The sequence below is a fragment of the Acaromyces ingoldii genome (genome assembly GCF_003144295.1).
Source record: "Acaromyces ingoldii strain MCA 4198 unplaced genomic scaffold FA10scaffold_2, whole genome shotgun sequence".
Lineage (NCBI taxonomy): Eukaryota > Fungi > Basidiomycota > Exobasidiomycetes > Exobasidiales > Cryptobasidiaceae > Acaromyces > Acaromyces ingoldii.
This window is the reverse complement of record NW_020290248.1, coordinates 414,651-429,921: the sequence shown is the minus strand read 5'-3', so window position 1 is coordinate 429,921 and position 15,271 is coordinate 414,651. Positions and strand designations below refer to the sequence as shown.

General features: G+C 56.2%; 6 protein-coding genes across 6 annotated transcripts; 2 read left to right on the top strand and 4 right to left on the bottom strand.

The window, feature by feature from the left end:
• Positions 1–509: 509 nt before the first annotated feature.
• On the top strand, positions 510–2,912 carry FA10DRAFT_278123 (hypothetical protein). The gene is made up of 2 exons (XM_025523430.1): positions 510–759; positions 817–2,912. The coding sequence occupies exons 1-2, from the start codon at positions 523–525 to the stop codon at positions 2,827–2,829; spliced, it is 2,250 nt and encodes a 749-aa protein (XP_025378454.1). The 5' UTR covers positions 510–522; the 3' UTR covers positions 2,830–2,912.
• Positions 2,913–3,561: 649 nt separating this feature from the next.
• FA10DRAFT_227444 (Pkinase-domain-containing protein) lies at positions 3,562–4,718 on the bottom strand (the record flags this gene model as incomplete). Its single annotated transcript, XM_025518715.1, has 2 exons — positions 3,562–3,672; positions 3,777–4,718. Coding segments are annotated over 2 exons (1,053 nt in total), but the record flags the coding sequence as incomplete, so codon positions are not given.
• Positions 4,719–6,358: 1,640 nt separating this feature from the next.
• FA10DRAFT_265126 (hypothetical protein) lies at positions 6,359–7,748 on the top strand. The gene has a single exon (XM_025520934.1). It carries the CDS (start codon positions 6,488–6,490, stop codon positions 7,682–7,684), a length of 1,197 nt encoding a protein of 398 aa, XP_025378452.1. The 5' UTR covers positions 6,359–6,487; the 3' UTR covers positions 7,685–7,748.
• An 86-nt stretch (positions 7,749–7,834) lies between these two features.
• FA10DRAFT_258670 (transcription initiation factor IIA, gamma subunit) lies at positions 7,835–8,376 on the bottom strand (the record flags this gene model as incomplete). The annotated part of the gene is made up of 3 exons (XM_025519919.1): positions 7,835–7,996; positions 8,078–8,225; positions 8,327–8,376. The coding sequence occupies 3 exons, from the start codon at positions 8,374–8,376 to the stop codon at positions 7,835–7,837; spliced, it is 360 nt and encodes a 119-aa protein (XP_025378451.1).
• Positions 8,377–8,616: 240 nt separating this feature from the next.
• On the bottom strand, positions 8,617–9,763 carry FA10DRAFT_265124 (terpenoid synthase). The gene is made up of 2 exons (XM_025520933.1): positions 9,463–9,763; positions 8,617–9,397 (listed from the first exon to the last, which is right to left on the bottom strand). Exons 1-2 carry the CDS (start codon positions 9,720–9,722, stop codon positions 8,899–8,901), a joined length of 759 nt encoding a protein of 252 aa, XP_025378450.1. The 5' UTR covers positions 9,723–9,763; the 3' UTR covers positions 8,617–8,898.
• Positions 9,764–10,243: 480 nt separating this feature from the next.
• FA10DRAFT_238698 (hypothetical protein) lies at positions 10,244–12,272 on the bottom strand. The gene is made up of 3 exons (XM_025519148.1): positions 11,774–12,272; positions 11,095–11,714; positions 10,244–11,031 (listed from the first exon to the last, which is right to left on the bottom strand). Exons 1-3 carry the CDS (start codon positions 12,233–12,235, stop codon positions 10,257–10,259), a joined length of 1,857 nt encoding a protein of 618 aa, XP_025378449.1. The 5' UTR covers positions 12,236–12,272; the 3' UTR covers positions 10,244–10,256.
• Positions 12,273–15,271: the final 2,999 nt, after the last annotated feature.

The window sequence follows — 15,271 nt, the reverse complement described above, 5'->3', positions numbered from 1 at the left end:
CGAGGCATTGACGATGTGCACGCCAGCGTAGATTACGATGGTTGCGGGTGCCAGCAGGATGGGACTGGGAATTGCGAGCAACGCGCTCGTCACGACCACTGAGCCAAAGAGGAGAACGAGTGCGAGAAAGGTAGTAGTGACTAAATTTGGACGGCCGCCCCGGCGGGAAGATTGGACGAGCTGGAGCGTGCCGTGCGACACGCGGAGCGCGTGGATCAAGGTCAACGGGGCGATGGGGAGATATGTCGGATGCACGGGAATCTGTCCCGACAGAGACGCGGTCTCAGAGAAGGATCGAAGCAGGCGGCTGCTGAGCCCTGCTTCGACTGCAGACGATTCCAGCATTGTTGACTTCTTCTCTTGTCTCTGGGTCGTGTGACTGTAGTGACGAGAACGAGCCTGGCGAGCGATAGCCGATCCGCACGGGCCAGCTTGACACTCGCGCACACGTGAGTCTCCAAAATAAAAAAGTTAAAACTTCCTGACGAGAAAGGATCTTCCCAAGACAACGACGATCCAAAGATGCTGCGAAGTGCTGGGCGTACCCTCCTCCTAGGGCGTCGCTTAGCATTGCCAGCTGGCAGGGCGAACGCGTCCTTGGCAAGGAGTGTGGTGACGCTCTCGAAAACATCGGTGTTTCCAACAGCCGAACACAGTCCACCGGCACAGCGCGCCCCCCAGGGTTCAGGTCGGGCGAGCAACAATGACAGGAGAGGCTCAGAAGCAGAGGGTAGATCAACGGCGGTGGTACCATTCTCGGTAAGCACCATGCCTATTGCTTCGTCCTATCTGAAAGTTGATCAAGCCGCCTTTTAGAAACTCGGCCTCAGCGAACAACTGACACAGAGGATTCACGAGACATTCCCGCACATACGAAAGCCTACACATGCGCAACAAGCAATACTGCAGCTCTCCAGAGAGCCATGTGACTTCATTTTGAGGTCACACACAGGTAGCGGCAAATCTTTCTCGATGTTGCTCGCCCTCTTGTCAAAGCCGCGGCTGGTCCTCGAGAGCGGCAAAGACGAGTCTTTGAAACGGCAGAACGCCATCAGCTCGATCATCGTCGTGCCCAGCTCCGAGCTCGCCGAGCAATACATGGGCTGGGCTAGAACCCTGTGGCCAGAATCGATGGAATCATCGCTCCCGTCCGTGGTGACCTGCATGCATCGTGATCAAAATACAAGTGTCGAGGATCATCTCAAGCAGCTTCGCGATACAAACCCTCACATCCTCGTCGTGTCCGCCACAAGATTTCAGGAGCTCCTTGACAGACCTGCGGGTCCCGCTACTCTGGGTATCTCGACTCTTCGTACCCTGGTCCTGGATGAGGCAGACGCACTCTTGGACCTCCCACCTCGGTTTCCCTCGAAAAAGGCGCTGTGGAGGCATCAGCGACATCCACCTGCTGGACTGACGTCGCTCAACCAAATCATGGCAATGCGGGCAACGTATTCTGGAGGACTCCCTATTCCAAGGGCAGGGATGGAAGGCGAACGAGTCAAAGAGAGTATCCGAAGGGTGCAGCACCAAGGAGCTGATGAATTATACCGGAGGTCTCAGGAGAAGAACGGAAAGGGACTCCGTCTGAGTCAGTCGAAGACAAGGAGCCGAGGGGAAACGCCTCTCCAGCTTATTGCGCTCAGCGCTACAGCCAATGCGGTCTTGCGGAACTTCCTTGGTGCGAGAACGGGTTGGTTGAGGACGAATGTGCGGTCCGAGAGCGAACAACGCAGGCGAAATGGAGGAGCGGGCAAGTGGATAGACTTGACAGGACTTAGCAAAGGGGAGGTCCCGAGGGAGCAGGGCATCGACTATCCGAAATTGGAGGCTTGGCCGCTTCAAATTCCGAGGCAGATCGTGCACTCGTGCATTGTTGTTGATGAGCCCTCCATTCTTCCGCCCAGCGATGTAGGAGGAGGAGAGAGGAGCGAGCTGAGCCATTGGAGGAACCTGAACCCTGGAGAAGTTCGAAAAGGAAAGGACGTCGAACCAGAAGAGGAATCGGATCCAGCGCAGACATCATTTGCGGAGATGGCAGAAGGCCAGGGAGAAGAACAAGATGTTGAAGAGCGAGGAACCGAAGAGACGAACAAAAGAACAGAGGGAACGACAACAATTGTCCCGCCTGTTCCGTCCTCCACTGGTCAAGTGGATGTCTCGCTCCTGGAAATGCTGGCCTACCTCTTTGCAATCCGCAACGTACACCGCGGTCTCGCCCTCATCTCGCCCCGGTGGTCTACTCGCGCCGTCGTCGAGCATCTGCAGAGCCTTGGGGTGCCCGCCACCTCATCCATCCGCCGATCGGCCGCCTCTGCGAAAGTGAAGGAGGAGAACGAGCTCGTGGTTCTGAGCGCATCTCTAGTGCGTGGGCTGGACGTGCCAAAGCTCGATCACGTCTTCCTCGTGGGTCCTGGCAGCAGCATGGAAATCGATACCGTGTCGTATGTCCATGACGCGGGTCGAGTCGCTAGGATCGGCCAAGAGACGCAGGGTGTGGACGAGGAAGCGGCTATGAGGTCAAGTGGCAACATAGTCTCAATCGTCAAAGGCGTTGATCCGACGAAGCCAAAGAGGAAGGGTCACATTGAGAGGAGCACGGCGGAACTCAAGATGTCTGTCATTTTCAAGAGGCTAGACGTCAAGTGCGTGCCGCTCGACTTGGGTTTGCCGGACGAGATCACGGAAGAGGAGGTGGCAGTCACGCAACAGGAAGTAGACGGTAATAATCTCCAACCTGACGGCGAAAAAGCAGAGAGGAGCATCGACTTGGCTGACGAGACCAAAGCCGACGCAAGCAAAGAGGATACCGAGGCTGCTAGGTCCTGATGTAACACCGCAAGATATAACATGTACTGTACAAACACCACCCCTCTTTTGTAGTACTACTAGACAATGCAACTCATGCTGATCACAGTAAAATTCCACAAGCTGCAAATTTCGCATGAATGGGAATCGTTAGATGATTGCAGGTGAGGTAGATTGATAGTACAGGTGTTGTCAGAGACAGGGGGAGAAAGATTCTCAATAATAGTCGTCATATGGGTTTGAATGACTTGAAGACCGCGGATCTGGCCGCTGATGATGCTGCTGATGTGGCGGATAGGGAGGTGGTCTTTTCGAATAGCCCATCGGCGCAGGGCGTGGTGGAAGAGAGTTTCGAGGGCCTGCGGGAATTGGGGGACCGCCCATTCCGCTGCCGAAGCTGGGTTTCACAGGGCCGGCCCCGCCGTACGCCTGGGGTGGCGGGCCTCCGTACGATGCAGGAACGCCCATGCCCAACGGCATGCCAGAAGGCCCTAAACCGGTCCCTACACCCATCGGTCGTCCCATAGGCGCAGGCCGATACGGCGGTCGTCCTTGCTGCATCATGCCCTGAGACTGCATTGCCGTCTGATTGAATTGCTGCTGTTGTGCCTGTCGTTGCTGTTGCTGTTGCTGTTGCTGTTGCTGCTGTTGTTGCTGCTGCTGTTGTTGCTGTTGATGCTGATGTGCGGCCTTCTGATGATCTCGCCTTTGCCTGTCAATTTCCTTGGAGGCTTCATATTTGGGCAGCGCTGATGGATCGGCTGGGAAAGGCGGCTGCCAGAACCATTCGTGATCGAGGGCTTGTTGGGCCGTATACCTCTTTCGAGGATCTAAGACCAGGAGCTTGTCGATGAGGTCGGCGAGCTCTCGACGTCTGTATCCACGAATGAGCATTCAGACACTCGAATTGTGACTTTCAAAGCTAGGACTCACACCTGAAGCTGGCCTGTTGTGAAATGCTCAATCACGCATCGAGGATGATTGCCGAAATCGTGCACGGGGGGAAGGTCAATCTTGCGCTCACCGGCCCCTTGACCACCAGGGGCGGGAAGATCGGCGTCCTTGACACCAGGCAGCTGGCTCCATCCTGGGTAGTTGTCGTCATTGGGTGAGCCACAGAGCTGAGAGATAAGAGCCAGCTGATCGATTTCCGAATTGCCCTTGAAGATCGGCTTGCGGTTGACCATCTCTGCCAGGATGCACCCAAGGCCCCACATGTCAATCGGCGGTCCGTACCTTTGGTCACCGGCCAACAGCTCAGGTGGACGATACCATCGCGTGACCACCATCGCAGTATAGGGGTGCGTACCGCCGTTCCAGCCTTGCTCGCCGAGCCACGCCTTTCCCGGATCGTGGTAGGGCCGAGCGAGACCAAAGTCAGCAATCTGGAGCTGGCCTTCGTTGTTGATGAGCAAATTGGCAGCCTTCATGTCGCGGTGCAGGATCTTGTTCTGGTGCAGGTAGAGTGTTCCTTCGAAGAGCTGCTTCATGTAGAGCTTGATCTGCGCGGGCGTAAATTGAATCGAAGGGTTCTCCAGCATGCCGTTGAGATCATGATCCATGTACGGCTCTACCATGTACACGTCGCCCATTTTGCCTCGTTCTTTGGGCGCACGATAAGCCATGTCGATGACGGGGACGATCGATGGATGCGAGAGACGCTTAAGGAGCTTAATTTCGCGAATAGCCGTTATTGGCATCCCGTCCTTCTCCTCGTGGATTGTCACCTTCTTCAGTGCGACTTCGACGCCGGACTTGGTATGTCTGGCTTTCTTGACCTCGCCGAAAGTGCCTTGGCCAAGTTTAACGCCGAGATCATATTCGTCGATGTTGCTGCAGCCGTAAAAGGTGCGTTCCTTCAGCGGGACTTTCGGTGGTCGACCCTTTCTCTTGGCCTTCGCAAGCTCCATCATCTGAGCTTCGTCTTCTTCATAGTCCTTTTCTTCTTGTGGCCAATCAATGGGCGCGGTGGGCTCCTCCTTTGCAGCAGCGTCGTCACTAGCCACAGTCTCTAGTCGCTTCCCGTCTGAGCGTTGCCGCGAGATGTTTGATGGCGAGACTTCTCCAGCTGTAGGGGCTCGTGCGAACGACATTCTTACGTCACCATCGGCATCTACATGGGCTTGGGATACTCCATTCGTGTGAGGCGAGCTCTGCAGTGGAGTCGTCGGTGCGCCCTTTTGTGGACTGCTCTTGATTGGCGATGCGATCCGCTTCAGCGTCTTTGCAGGGGGAGACTTGTTGGAACGATATCGTTCGGGAGAGCGTAGTTGTGAAGCTCTGCCCTGGGTGGAGGTGCCCGGTGCCCGTGTTTCGTAGGATGGAGAGGGTGACTCGCGGCGCTTAATGCTGCGATGACGATCTCTCTCGACGCCCCTCGAGCTAGAGCCGTACCAGTCTTTCGCTCGATCTTGGTCCCGGGAATCCCTTCTTGCCCTATCGTATTCGTAATCATAGCCGTAGTCGTACCCGTGATCGCGATACGAGTCTCTCCGGCGATCGAAGAGGTCAGGTGACCTCGGACGGTAGTGGCGACCGTCTTCTTCAGCGCCGTCTCTTCGCACCTGAGATTGAGAAGGTGGGCCATAATCAAGGGCATCCCTGCCTCTGTCCCTGTCCCTGTCTCTGTACCTGTCCCTGTCCCTGTCAATGTCAATGTTTCTGTCCCTATCTCTGTCTCTTTCCCTGTCTCTCTCTCTTTCCCGGTCTCTCTCTCTTTCCCTATCGCGAGTCCTTTCCCTCTCCCAATTCCTCTCTCGTTCCCTTTCTCGCTCTACGTCCCTGGCATCGACGACACCATGATTCCGTTCACTCTGGCTCTGTCGAACACGGTCTCTTGATCTGTCGCGGCTTCTCTCAAGGCGCTCACTGCGATCATCAACATCACGATTACGCTCGCGGTCCCGATTGCGATCTCTGCTTCGATCGGCCTCCAACCTGCCTAGCCGATCTCTTTCCTCTTCTCGAAGTCGATCGCGCTCTGCTTTCCCGTGCCTGTCCCGAAGATCTTCTGAGCCCCCGCCATTTTGTGGGTGCCGCTCTTTCTCAGCCTGTCGCGAGTCCCGCGCGGTCTCTTGTGGCTGGTCCCTTGCCAGTCGTTGTCGGTCAATCTTGATGCGGTGCGCCGAGCCGTTGCCATACTCGTCGCCCTCTTCACTGCTCGCCTTTGCTCTCTTGAGGCCCTCCTTCTGGGCAGGACTGGCGTTGCTCCTCCTCGACTTCTCACCCTCCTCTGCGTCTCCCGTAGAAGATGAGGGTGCTCCCAAGGGCGCGTTTGAGCTCCCGTATCGAGAAGGACCGGGGCCTGGACCAGAGCCAGGTCCCGAGGACGGGCCCGCTTCGCCGTCGCTCGTCTCCCCTTCCTCTCGCTCCTCGCCGTGGCTCGACAAAGCGGCGTCAACCTCCTGCGACGGCGGCACCATGGCTCATTGTCGTCGGTAGCGGATGGTGAGGAAGACGTTGCAGGCAACAATCAGCAGTGCCTGATCCTCGGCCGAAAAAAAAAGTGTTTCTCAACGCGTTCGGTCGCCCCTACTCCCCTCCCTCGCCACAAAGGTCATTTCGACTTCATCGACCAAATACTACTTCGCTAATCGAACGAACCTCTCGGACGACATAGTACCTCTCAGTCAAATCCTTTCGTCAGCCAGTCGTTTGCTCGGTCCAATATATAGCCAGGATGTCGTCCTCAATCGGCAAGATGTCTCGGGAGGAGTTCCGACGGCAAAAGGACCTTGATGCGGCGAGAAAGGCCGGCCAGGCTCCTGCCGAGGTTGACGAGGAGGGCAGGGACATCAACCCACATATCCCCCAATTCATCGCCAAGGCGCCCTGGTATCTCGATTCTGGTCGGCCCTCGCTGAAGCACCAGCGCAAGCCCGAAGACGACGGCAAGGATCACGTCGATCTCGGCAACTGGCGCAAGCGAGGCAAGACGGCTGTGGCGGCGACGAAATACCGAAAGGGCGCGTGCGAAAATTGTGGCGCAATGTCGCACAAGGCCAACGACTGCCTCGAACGGCCCCGAAAGAAGGGCGCCAAGTGGACGGGCAAGGGTATCGCGGCCGACGAGGTCTTTGAAGATGTCAAGGGCATGGACAGCGACTTTCAAGCCAAGCGTGATCGGTGGAACGGGTACGATCCCTCTGAGCACAAGCTCGTGCAACAAGAGTTCGAGGCCATCGACGAGGCACGCCGAAAGAGGCGAGAGGAAGAGATTGACCAGCAGACGAGCACAGACATGGGGACAGCCAAGAAGCTGGCCAAGCGGGAAAAGAAGACGGCAGGGAGCTCCAAGGACGACATTGATTTCGGCAGCAGCGACGAGGAAGACGACGACGAGGACAAGTACGCCGAGAAGGCCAACATGCCTGGCCAAAAGATTGACACCGATAAGCGCATCACGATCCGAAACCTGCGTATTCGAGAAGATCGGGCAAAGTACCTCTACAACCTCAATCCAGAGTCGGCCTACTACGATCCGAAGACGAGGTCGATGCGAGAGGCACCTGATGCCGGAACGCGACCCGAGGACTCCCAGTTTGCTGGAGATAACTTCCACCGATCGCGCGGCGACGTGGCCAAGCTCAAGCAGCTCCAGCTCTTTGCCTGGCAGTCGGAGGCCCGCGGTAACGACGTCCACATGCAGGCCAACCCGACGGTCAATGAGCTGCAGCACCGCGAGTACACGCAAAAGAAAGAGAAGCTCCGCGACACCTTCAAGGGAAGCATTCTCGACCGGTATGGTGGCGCCGAGCACTTTGACAACGTACCCAAGGAGCTCCTGGCGGGCCAGAGTGAGCAGTACACAGAGTACAGCCAGGCGGGCCAACCTCTGCGAAAGGGTAATCAACTGCTAGGTTCGGGGTCCAAGTGATTCAGATGCTTCTTCAATGTATTTTTAGGCTCTCGATGAGGAACCGTCTGATGTGATGAAAGAGTATAGAGTACAGCGTGTGAAGAGAGTCAGAGAAGGAGAAGGATAAGAAACGGAAGAAATGTCATGCTGGAGGGGATGTGGACGACTCTACTTTCCGCCATTGGCAGCTGCGCTTGAATCGGCCATCTTGCAGGCCACAATTCTGCCCTTGTCGACGTTGACCACATCGCCATTGTCGAGCTTCATCTGCGCATTGTGGATGATGAAGGTCCATACCTCGTCGCACTGGCGATAGATACGCAGGTGTCCCTGAGACACAACGCAGATGCTGCTGTGTCAGAGAGACGACTCTAGAGGCAAACATGAGCGGGCTCATCAAAGCTCGCTCACCTTGAGGTTCGACTTGGCCTTGACGTTCTTGGACAGTGTCTCGGCGATGGACCGATCAAACTGCGTGAGCACCTTCATGGCCAGAACGGGGTTGATGTGGCCCGACTGGATGAGCTCGTCGAGAGCATCCGTGAGCTGCATTCCGATGCTGAGCAGGACAGGCTCCGCAATCAGCCCAAACCATTCATACAATGATTTCTGCCCGGCGCGGCAAGCGCAGAGGCCATCATTTGGGCAAGAGCAGCTCACCTGCTGCGACGGTACAACTCATAGTACTGAACGTTCTTCTGGGAAGCCATGCTGGGGCGGCGGGAGTGAGAGGGGATCGCGTGCGCGCGCGAGGTGGCGGGCGGAGCAAGTGTATTCCCCTATCAAAGCCTCAAACGTCCGTCCACCAAGGTCGGAAGCCCGAATCCAGGAGAGTGAGGATCGTCAGAACAAGTAGCTGGCCTGTCGAACCTCTCCGGAAGCCCTCGACAACAACCGCGCCAGGTGCAGGTGCAATTGCGGTTTGGGCGACTGTCCTCGGTGGCGTGAGGAGTGAGTGGTGCTGAGAGAACCTGGGCGTGTGCGACGAGCACTTGATATACCCAATCCGCTGTACGGCCGAAATGCACAAAACGCGTGGCTTGATCTTGATCCATCTTCAACTTTCCCTTCTCGCCCATGAACAGTGACGAACAGACCACGTAGCAATTACTAATGCTTCTCTAAGGACGATGCTCAGACAGATGTCCTTCAGAGAGCCAAAGAGAATGCAGAAGGGGAGGCCTGCTCGATGAAGCAACTCCGCATCTATATTGCGAAAGGGAAAAGCGTTTCTACTTTGTGCGCTTGTACACCTTGTTGAGGAACTCGACAAAGACCTGCCTCTTGATGCCGCCCTCTTCGGGCAGTTGGTTGATGAGGCCCATGATTCTCGTCTGGCTCTCCGCTTCGTACTTCTTGAACCTTCCTTCAACATCGATATTGTCCGCGTTGAACACCTCCTTGACCTTCTGCTCGCACGCCGCGTCCTTCTTGCCGTAGTTCTCATCGAGTGTCTTGCGCTGCTCCGCTGTTGCGTGCTCAAGGGCGACGTTGATGTTCCAGCTGCACTTGTTGTCAAGGATGTCGGTGCCAATCTTGCCAATCACCTCGGGCGAGCCGTAGCAATCGAGGTAGTCGTCCTGCACCTGGAAGTACTCTCCGAGGGGAAGGAGAATGTCTAGGGCCTGCTTGTACAGCTTCTCGTCGGAGACGCCGACCATCCGCATCGCAAGTGCCACAGGAAGGTAGAAAGAATAAAAAGCAGTCTTGTAGACGACGATGAGATGGTGCCTATCGATCGTGAAGTCAGTGCAGATTCTCGGTGGGAGCCCAGTGAAGGGCAAGCTCGCACTCACTTGTTAAGCGAGAACTTGCTCAGGTCGACGTGGTCCTCGGGTGCCGTGATGAGATCCACGAGCTGGCCCATCTCCGTCTGGAAGGTGGTGTCGTGGAAGAGCTCGATGAGGTAGCCATAGTAGGGCTCGGATCGGAAGTGGACTTTGAGCAGGTGGTAGATGGCAGCCTCGAGCATGAAGGCATCATTGATGGCAATGTTTCCCACACCCTCGACTCGGTACCAGCAGGGCTGACCTCGGCGCGTAACGGATTGGTCCATCATGTCGTCGGCAACGAGGAAGTAGGCTTGGAGCTGACGGGATCCGAATGTGCTTAGGAACAGCCCTGCGAACAATGCTCCATCATGTGCAGACTCACCAGCTCAACGCACCACCCAAGGATGGCAGCCTTCTCATATTCGCCATCGTCGAGCCTCTCCTTGCCCTGCAGGATCTGGACCGTGTCGACGACGCTCAAGCCTCGGTTGAGCTTACCGCCAGGCGTGTTGTGCTCGAGGGTCCGCCGGTACCAGTCCTGTGCCTCCTTGGGCATTCCCTCCTTGGCCAGTACGCCAACGAGCTCGTCGGTGAGCTTGGGGAACAGGTCAAGGAACCGCTTGCGAGCGTCGGCCATCGTCGGACTTGAATTGTGGTGTGGTTTCTTGAAAAGGCCGGGAAGAGTTCTTTCGAAAGACCCGAGGTGCTCACGCCAAAATAAAGCTCAAATAACACGTGGCGCACCAAGGCATGCTCAACCGCCGTCACGGTGATGGTAGCGACAAACGAAGGTCAAAAGTATAATGATAGGAATACAATTAATCAATCTTGGGAAACAGGGGCTGTACCTTCTCCCCTTTGGTCCTCAGTATTACATGGTCCCTGAGCACACCAAGGTCCTCCCATCGCACAGCCTCTCCCATTAGCCCAAGCTCCCGCTGGAGCTGCTCCATCTTTGTTGGCATAAAGGGTTTGAGAAGCCATGCAACGATCCTGCACGCCTCGCTGGCCAAGTAGACTACCTTTCCCGCCTCGTCGTCCGTGCAGATCTTGGTCGACCACGGCTCGGTGCGCTGCAGCATCTCATTGACCTCGCCAACGGCTTCTGAAACAGCCTCGAGGGCGCGATGGACCTCAAAGGCTTTGAAGTGTTCATCGACCCTTGCTGGCAGACTCTGGAGCGTGTCGACGACGGACGCTTCAAAAGTGCGCTCGGGCTTACCAACGACACATTTTCCATCTTGACGGTGGTCGTTCCGCTTTGCGTGCTCCACCAATCGAGCCTGGAGCTTGGGCGCCAGGATGCGACTAGCTAGATTACCCAGCTGGCCCTGGAGCTGCTTCCGGTGGAACTCGAGCAGTGTCGCCTCTGACCAGTCGGCGTCGTTCGATAGGTTGCCGCCGACGCGACAGAGAAACCATCGGATCTCGTCCTTGCCAAAGCGTCTAATCGACTCAAAAGGGTCGGCGACATTGCCTCGAGATTTGCTCATCTTGGATTTGTTCATCGTCCAGTGGCCATGGGTCACAATATGACGAGGCAAGGGCAATCCCAGAGCCATGAGCATAGCGGGAAAGTATATGGCGTGGAACCTGACAGACAGACAGAGACGGGTTCATTATTGGTCGAGGCTTGTGGTGTCCTACAGAGCTCACCTGATAATATCCTTGCCGATGACCATCGAATCCGGTGGCCAGCATCCTTGTTGGTCACTGTGCGTTCCACCTGCTTCTTTCCAAGGGTAGCCCGCGACGGTGAGGTAGTTTGTCAGGGCGTCGATCCAGACATACATGGTATGATCTTTGTCATCGGGGACGGGGATGCCCCAGCTCAGCCTCGATCGAGGTCTTGAGATGCTCAGGTCTGCCAGCCCCGACTTGACCTCGTCCAAGAGCGCCTCGTATCGAACTTGAGGTACGACTGCACGCGAGTTTGTCTCCAGCCACTCGATGATCTGGTCTTGGAAGCTCGATAGCCGGAATTTATAGTTCTCCTCGCTGCTCCACTCCACGAGGGACCCCGTCTCAGTGGAGACCATGATGGCTTCATTTGACTCTTTCTGTTGCGCAGTCAGTTCGCTGTCTTGTGCCGGACGTATCTGGGACTCTGGGTAGAAGGTCTCGTCGGAGACGCTGTACCATCCTTCATGCGACCCCTTGTAGATGTGGCCTGCGTCCTCAAGGGCCTTCCAGAGATGTTCAACCGCTTTGACGTGGTCTTTGTCTGTGGTCCTGATAAACCTCGAGTACCCTGCCCCAGCTGCATCCGCAAGGTCCTGAAACACCGCTTGGGTTCAGCGTGATCCTCTGTGTCGTGGTACATTGCCCAACTCACTCTGAAGCGACCGCTGACTCGATCGCATAACGCTCTTGGCTCAACGCTTGTAGCTTCCGCAACTTTCTGCACCTTTATCCCGTGCTCGTCGGTCCCCGTGCATAAGATCGCCTTGGTTGGACTTTCTTCGGCGAGTGATGACGACCAACCCCCATTCCTGGCCTGAGCCCATCGCGACAAGACATCTGCAAGCACAATGCTGTGCAAGTGGCCGACGTGAGGATCAGCATTGACGTAGAATATCGGTGTTGTGACGTAATTGGCCTTGGGTCTGGAAGATGTATGTGAAGGTGAAGACGAAGAGGCATGTCGGAGTTGGTGACCCGCTGACGGTCTTCGTGGTGGGGCAGTCGTCGCTGATGCAATGAACGCGCCTCTTGTACAGGCTGCAAGTCGGTGTTCACATCTCAGGGCCGCCTTCAGCCTGGCCGAACACAGCGCTCGTGATATTGTTGTCGTCATCTTCGTCGGGGGTACGACATCCTATGCTTCTTTGCCATGACGAGAAGAAGCTTTGATGCGCTCGGTCCACCTTTTTTTTTCTTCTTCCTTCAAAAGCATAAAATCCGTCATTGGCAAGATCTGTCATTGAGGCCGGTTTTTTTTTTGGTGAAATTCTTTAGGGCAGTTTTCTCCTCGACGATTTGTCAAAGAGACGACGACAGCGACGACAGTGTTGTGCAAGGAACGTCGAAGATGAGCGACAAGAATGGTGCCGCCCCGCCTCCAGGGCCGCCTCCGTCCAAACCGACTGCCTCGACTTCGGCCTCTGCGGCTCAAGAGAACCCGTACCTCGCGCATCTGCCTCCCACGGAGAGATACACCAACGGCGGGGGCAGCAGCAGCATCACGTCGACAAGCGGTGGCCCACTCGATGGATTCCAGCCTCGCAAAGTGACGGGCGCCCAGGCGCGAAAGGTCATGGAAGGCGATGTCAATGCGTTTGCATCGCCCTCTCCCCGACCATTCTCAGCTCGATATCGCGATATTCTCGAGAAGAGGAAGGCCCTGCCCGTGTATGCGCAGATGGATGAGTTCTACCAGAAGTACAACGAGTCGCAGATCATGGTCATGATCGGGGAGACAGGAAGTGGAAAGACAACTCAGTGAGTCTCCAGCCGCACAGAGCTGCACAGAGGAGCATTGACTGACAAGGCGGACGATCTGCATTGCAGGATCCCCCAATTTGTGGCGTATGCCGATCTGCCACACGTTCGGAAGGAAAAGGGAGTCGACGGCGTCGTGGCACCAAAGATGATTGCCTGCACCCAGCCGAGGAGGGTGGCTGCCATGAGCGTGGCTAAGCGTGTCGCAGAGGAGATGGATGTGTCGCTGGGCAAGGAGGTGGGATACACGATCCGGTTCGAAGACGCAACCGATCGCCGGACGACCTATCTCAAGTACATGACCGACGGTATGCTTTTGCGCGAGGCCATGAACGATCACAACTTGGATCGGTATGGGTGTATCATCCTCGACGAGGCCCACGAGAGGACCCTGGCCACCGACATCCTCATGGGCATGCTCAAGGATGTGGCCAAGCGGAGACCGGACCTCAAGATCATCGTCATGAGCGCTACTCTCGACGCGCTCAAGTTCCAAAAGTACTTCAACGACGCCCCTCTTCTTCGCGTGCCTGGTCGCACTTTCCCCGTCGAGACCTTCTACACGCCTGAGCCGGAGCCCGACTACCTCGAGGCCGCCATCCGCACCGTCCTCATGATTCACCAGGCCGAAGACCCCGGTGACATCCTCGTCTTCTTGACAGGTGAAGAGGAGATTGAGGATGCCTGCAAGAAGATCAAGGCGGAAGCCGACGAACTTGCCAGCAAAGATCCAGACATGTGCGGTCCTCTCAAGGTTGTGCCTCTCTACTCGTCGCTCCCTCCTGCCCAACAGCAGCGTATCTTCGAGGCTGCTCCTGAACCCCTCAAGCCAGGAGGCCCGCCGGGCAGGAAGGTCGTCATCAGCACAAACATTGCCGAGACGTCGTTGACCATCGACGGTATCGTCTACGTCGTCGATCCCGGCTTTAGCAAGCAGAAGGTGTACAACCCAAGAATCCGCGTGGAGTCGCTCCTTGTCAGCCCCATCTCCAAGGCTTCCGCGCAGCAGAGGATGGGTCGAGCCGGCAGAACAAGGCCTGGAAAATGCTTCCGGCTGTATACCGAGAAGGACTTTGTCTCGGAACTCATCGAGCAGACTTATCCAGAAATTTTGAGGAGCAACCTGGCCAACACTGTTCTCGAGCTCAAGAAGCTTGGCATCGACAATCTCGTCACATTCGACTACATGGATCCTCCAGCGCCCGAGACCATCATGCGAGCCCTCGAGCTCCTCAACTACCTGGCCGCGTTCGACGACGAAGGCAACCTCACGCCTCTTGGAGAGATCATGGCCGAATTTCCCCTCGACCCCCAGCTGGCAAAGATGCTCATCGTGAGCCCCGAGTTCCGGTGCTCAAACGAAATTCTCACCATCGCCGCCATGCTCTCGGTCCCCAACGTCTTTATGCGGCCCAATGCCCAGCGACAGCAGGCAGACGCCGCGCATGCCGAATTCGCCCATCCTGATGGTGACCACTTGACTATGCTCAACGTCTACCACTCCTACAAGAACAATTGCCCAGATGCCTCGACGGCCTCGCAGTGGTGCTGGCAAAACTATCTCTCCTACCGTACCCTGCAACAGGCCGACAATGTCCGGCAACAGCTTTCCAGGACGATGGAGCGCTTCGACCTGGATCTCGTCAGCGTTCCCTTTGAAAACAAAGATTACTACACCAATATCCGCAAGGCCATCGCGTGCGGCTTCTTCATGCAAGTGGCCTTCAAGGAGGGGAGCTCAAAGGGCTCTTACACGACTATCAAGGACAACCAGGTCGTTGCGCCCCACCCATCTACCGCCATGGACCACATGCCGCCATTCCTCATCTACCACGAGTTTGTCCTCACGACGAGGAACTTCATCAGGACAGTGACAGAGGTCAAGCCGGAATGGCTACTCGACTTTGCGCCGGCATACTACGATCCTCGCCTCGCAAAGGACCTGCAGGGAGAGGTCAGAAGGGTCTTTGAGGGCATCATTGGCCGGGCGGGAAGGAGCGGCGATCGAGATGCGGACGGGCAGAGCAAGAAGAAGAAGAAGCGGGTGTAGTTGCTGCTCTCGGCCGAAATATAGAGTGTGATGGGTACGTTGTTGCGTGAGGAAAAGTGCACCTTTGGACGGTTCGCAGCACAGGTAAGATTAAGGAGGGTGAGAGGCAGTATGCCGATCTCAATGAGAATGTTGTGAAGATGCTGGAGGGTGGAAATAGACACCGCTAGGGCTTGTTGCCGGCTCGATGCTCCAAGACAAAGCCCCCTTCGTCTTGACGCAAGTTCACGCCAAAAAAAAGTGTTTACAATAGAAATGGAGGCAACGATGCAAGAGAGAAGGGATTATGTAGTGTTGGTGTCTGGACTGTATGTGACGACACAAGGGGTCACATAGCAGACT

Bases quoted from the DNA above. Each gene is read 5' to 3' on its own strand.
- FA10DRAFT_238698 (XM_025519148.1), bottom strand. From the start codon at position 12,235: ATGACGACAACAATATCACGAGCGCTGTGTTCGGCCAGGCTGAAGGCG. The intron at 11,715-11,773 runs GTGAGTTGGGCA...GCGGTGTTTCAG, and splicing joins GAGTCAGCGGTCGCTTCAGA to GACCTTGCGGATGCAGCTGG. The intron at 11,032-11,094 runs GTGAGCTCTGTA...TCTGTCTGTCAG, and splicing joins ATCGGCAAGGATATTATCAG to GTTCCACGCCATATACTTTC.
- FA10DRAFT_265124 (XM_025520933.1), bottom strand. From the start codon at position 9,722: ATGGACCAATCCGTTACGCGCCGAGGTCAGCCCTGCTGGTACCGAGTC. The intron at 9,398-9,462 runs GTGAGTGCGAGC...CACGATCGATAG, and splicing joins AGCAAGTTCTCGCTTAACAA to GCACCATCTCATCGTCGTCT.
- FA10DRAFT_278123 (XM_025523430.1), top strand. From the start codon at position 523: ATGCTGCGAAGTGCTGGGCGTACCCTCCTCCTAGGGCGTCGCTTAGCA. The intron at 760-816 runs GTAAGCACCATG...GCCGCCTTTTAG, and splicing joins CGGCGGTGGTACCATTCTCG to AAACTCGGCCTCAGCGAACA.
- FA10DRAFT_265126 (XM_025520934.1), top strand. From the start codon at position 6,488: ATGTCGTCCTCAATCGGCAAGATGTCTCGGGAGGAGTTCCGACGGCAA.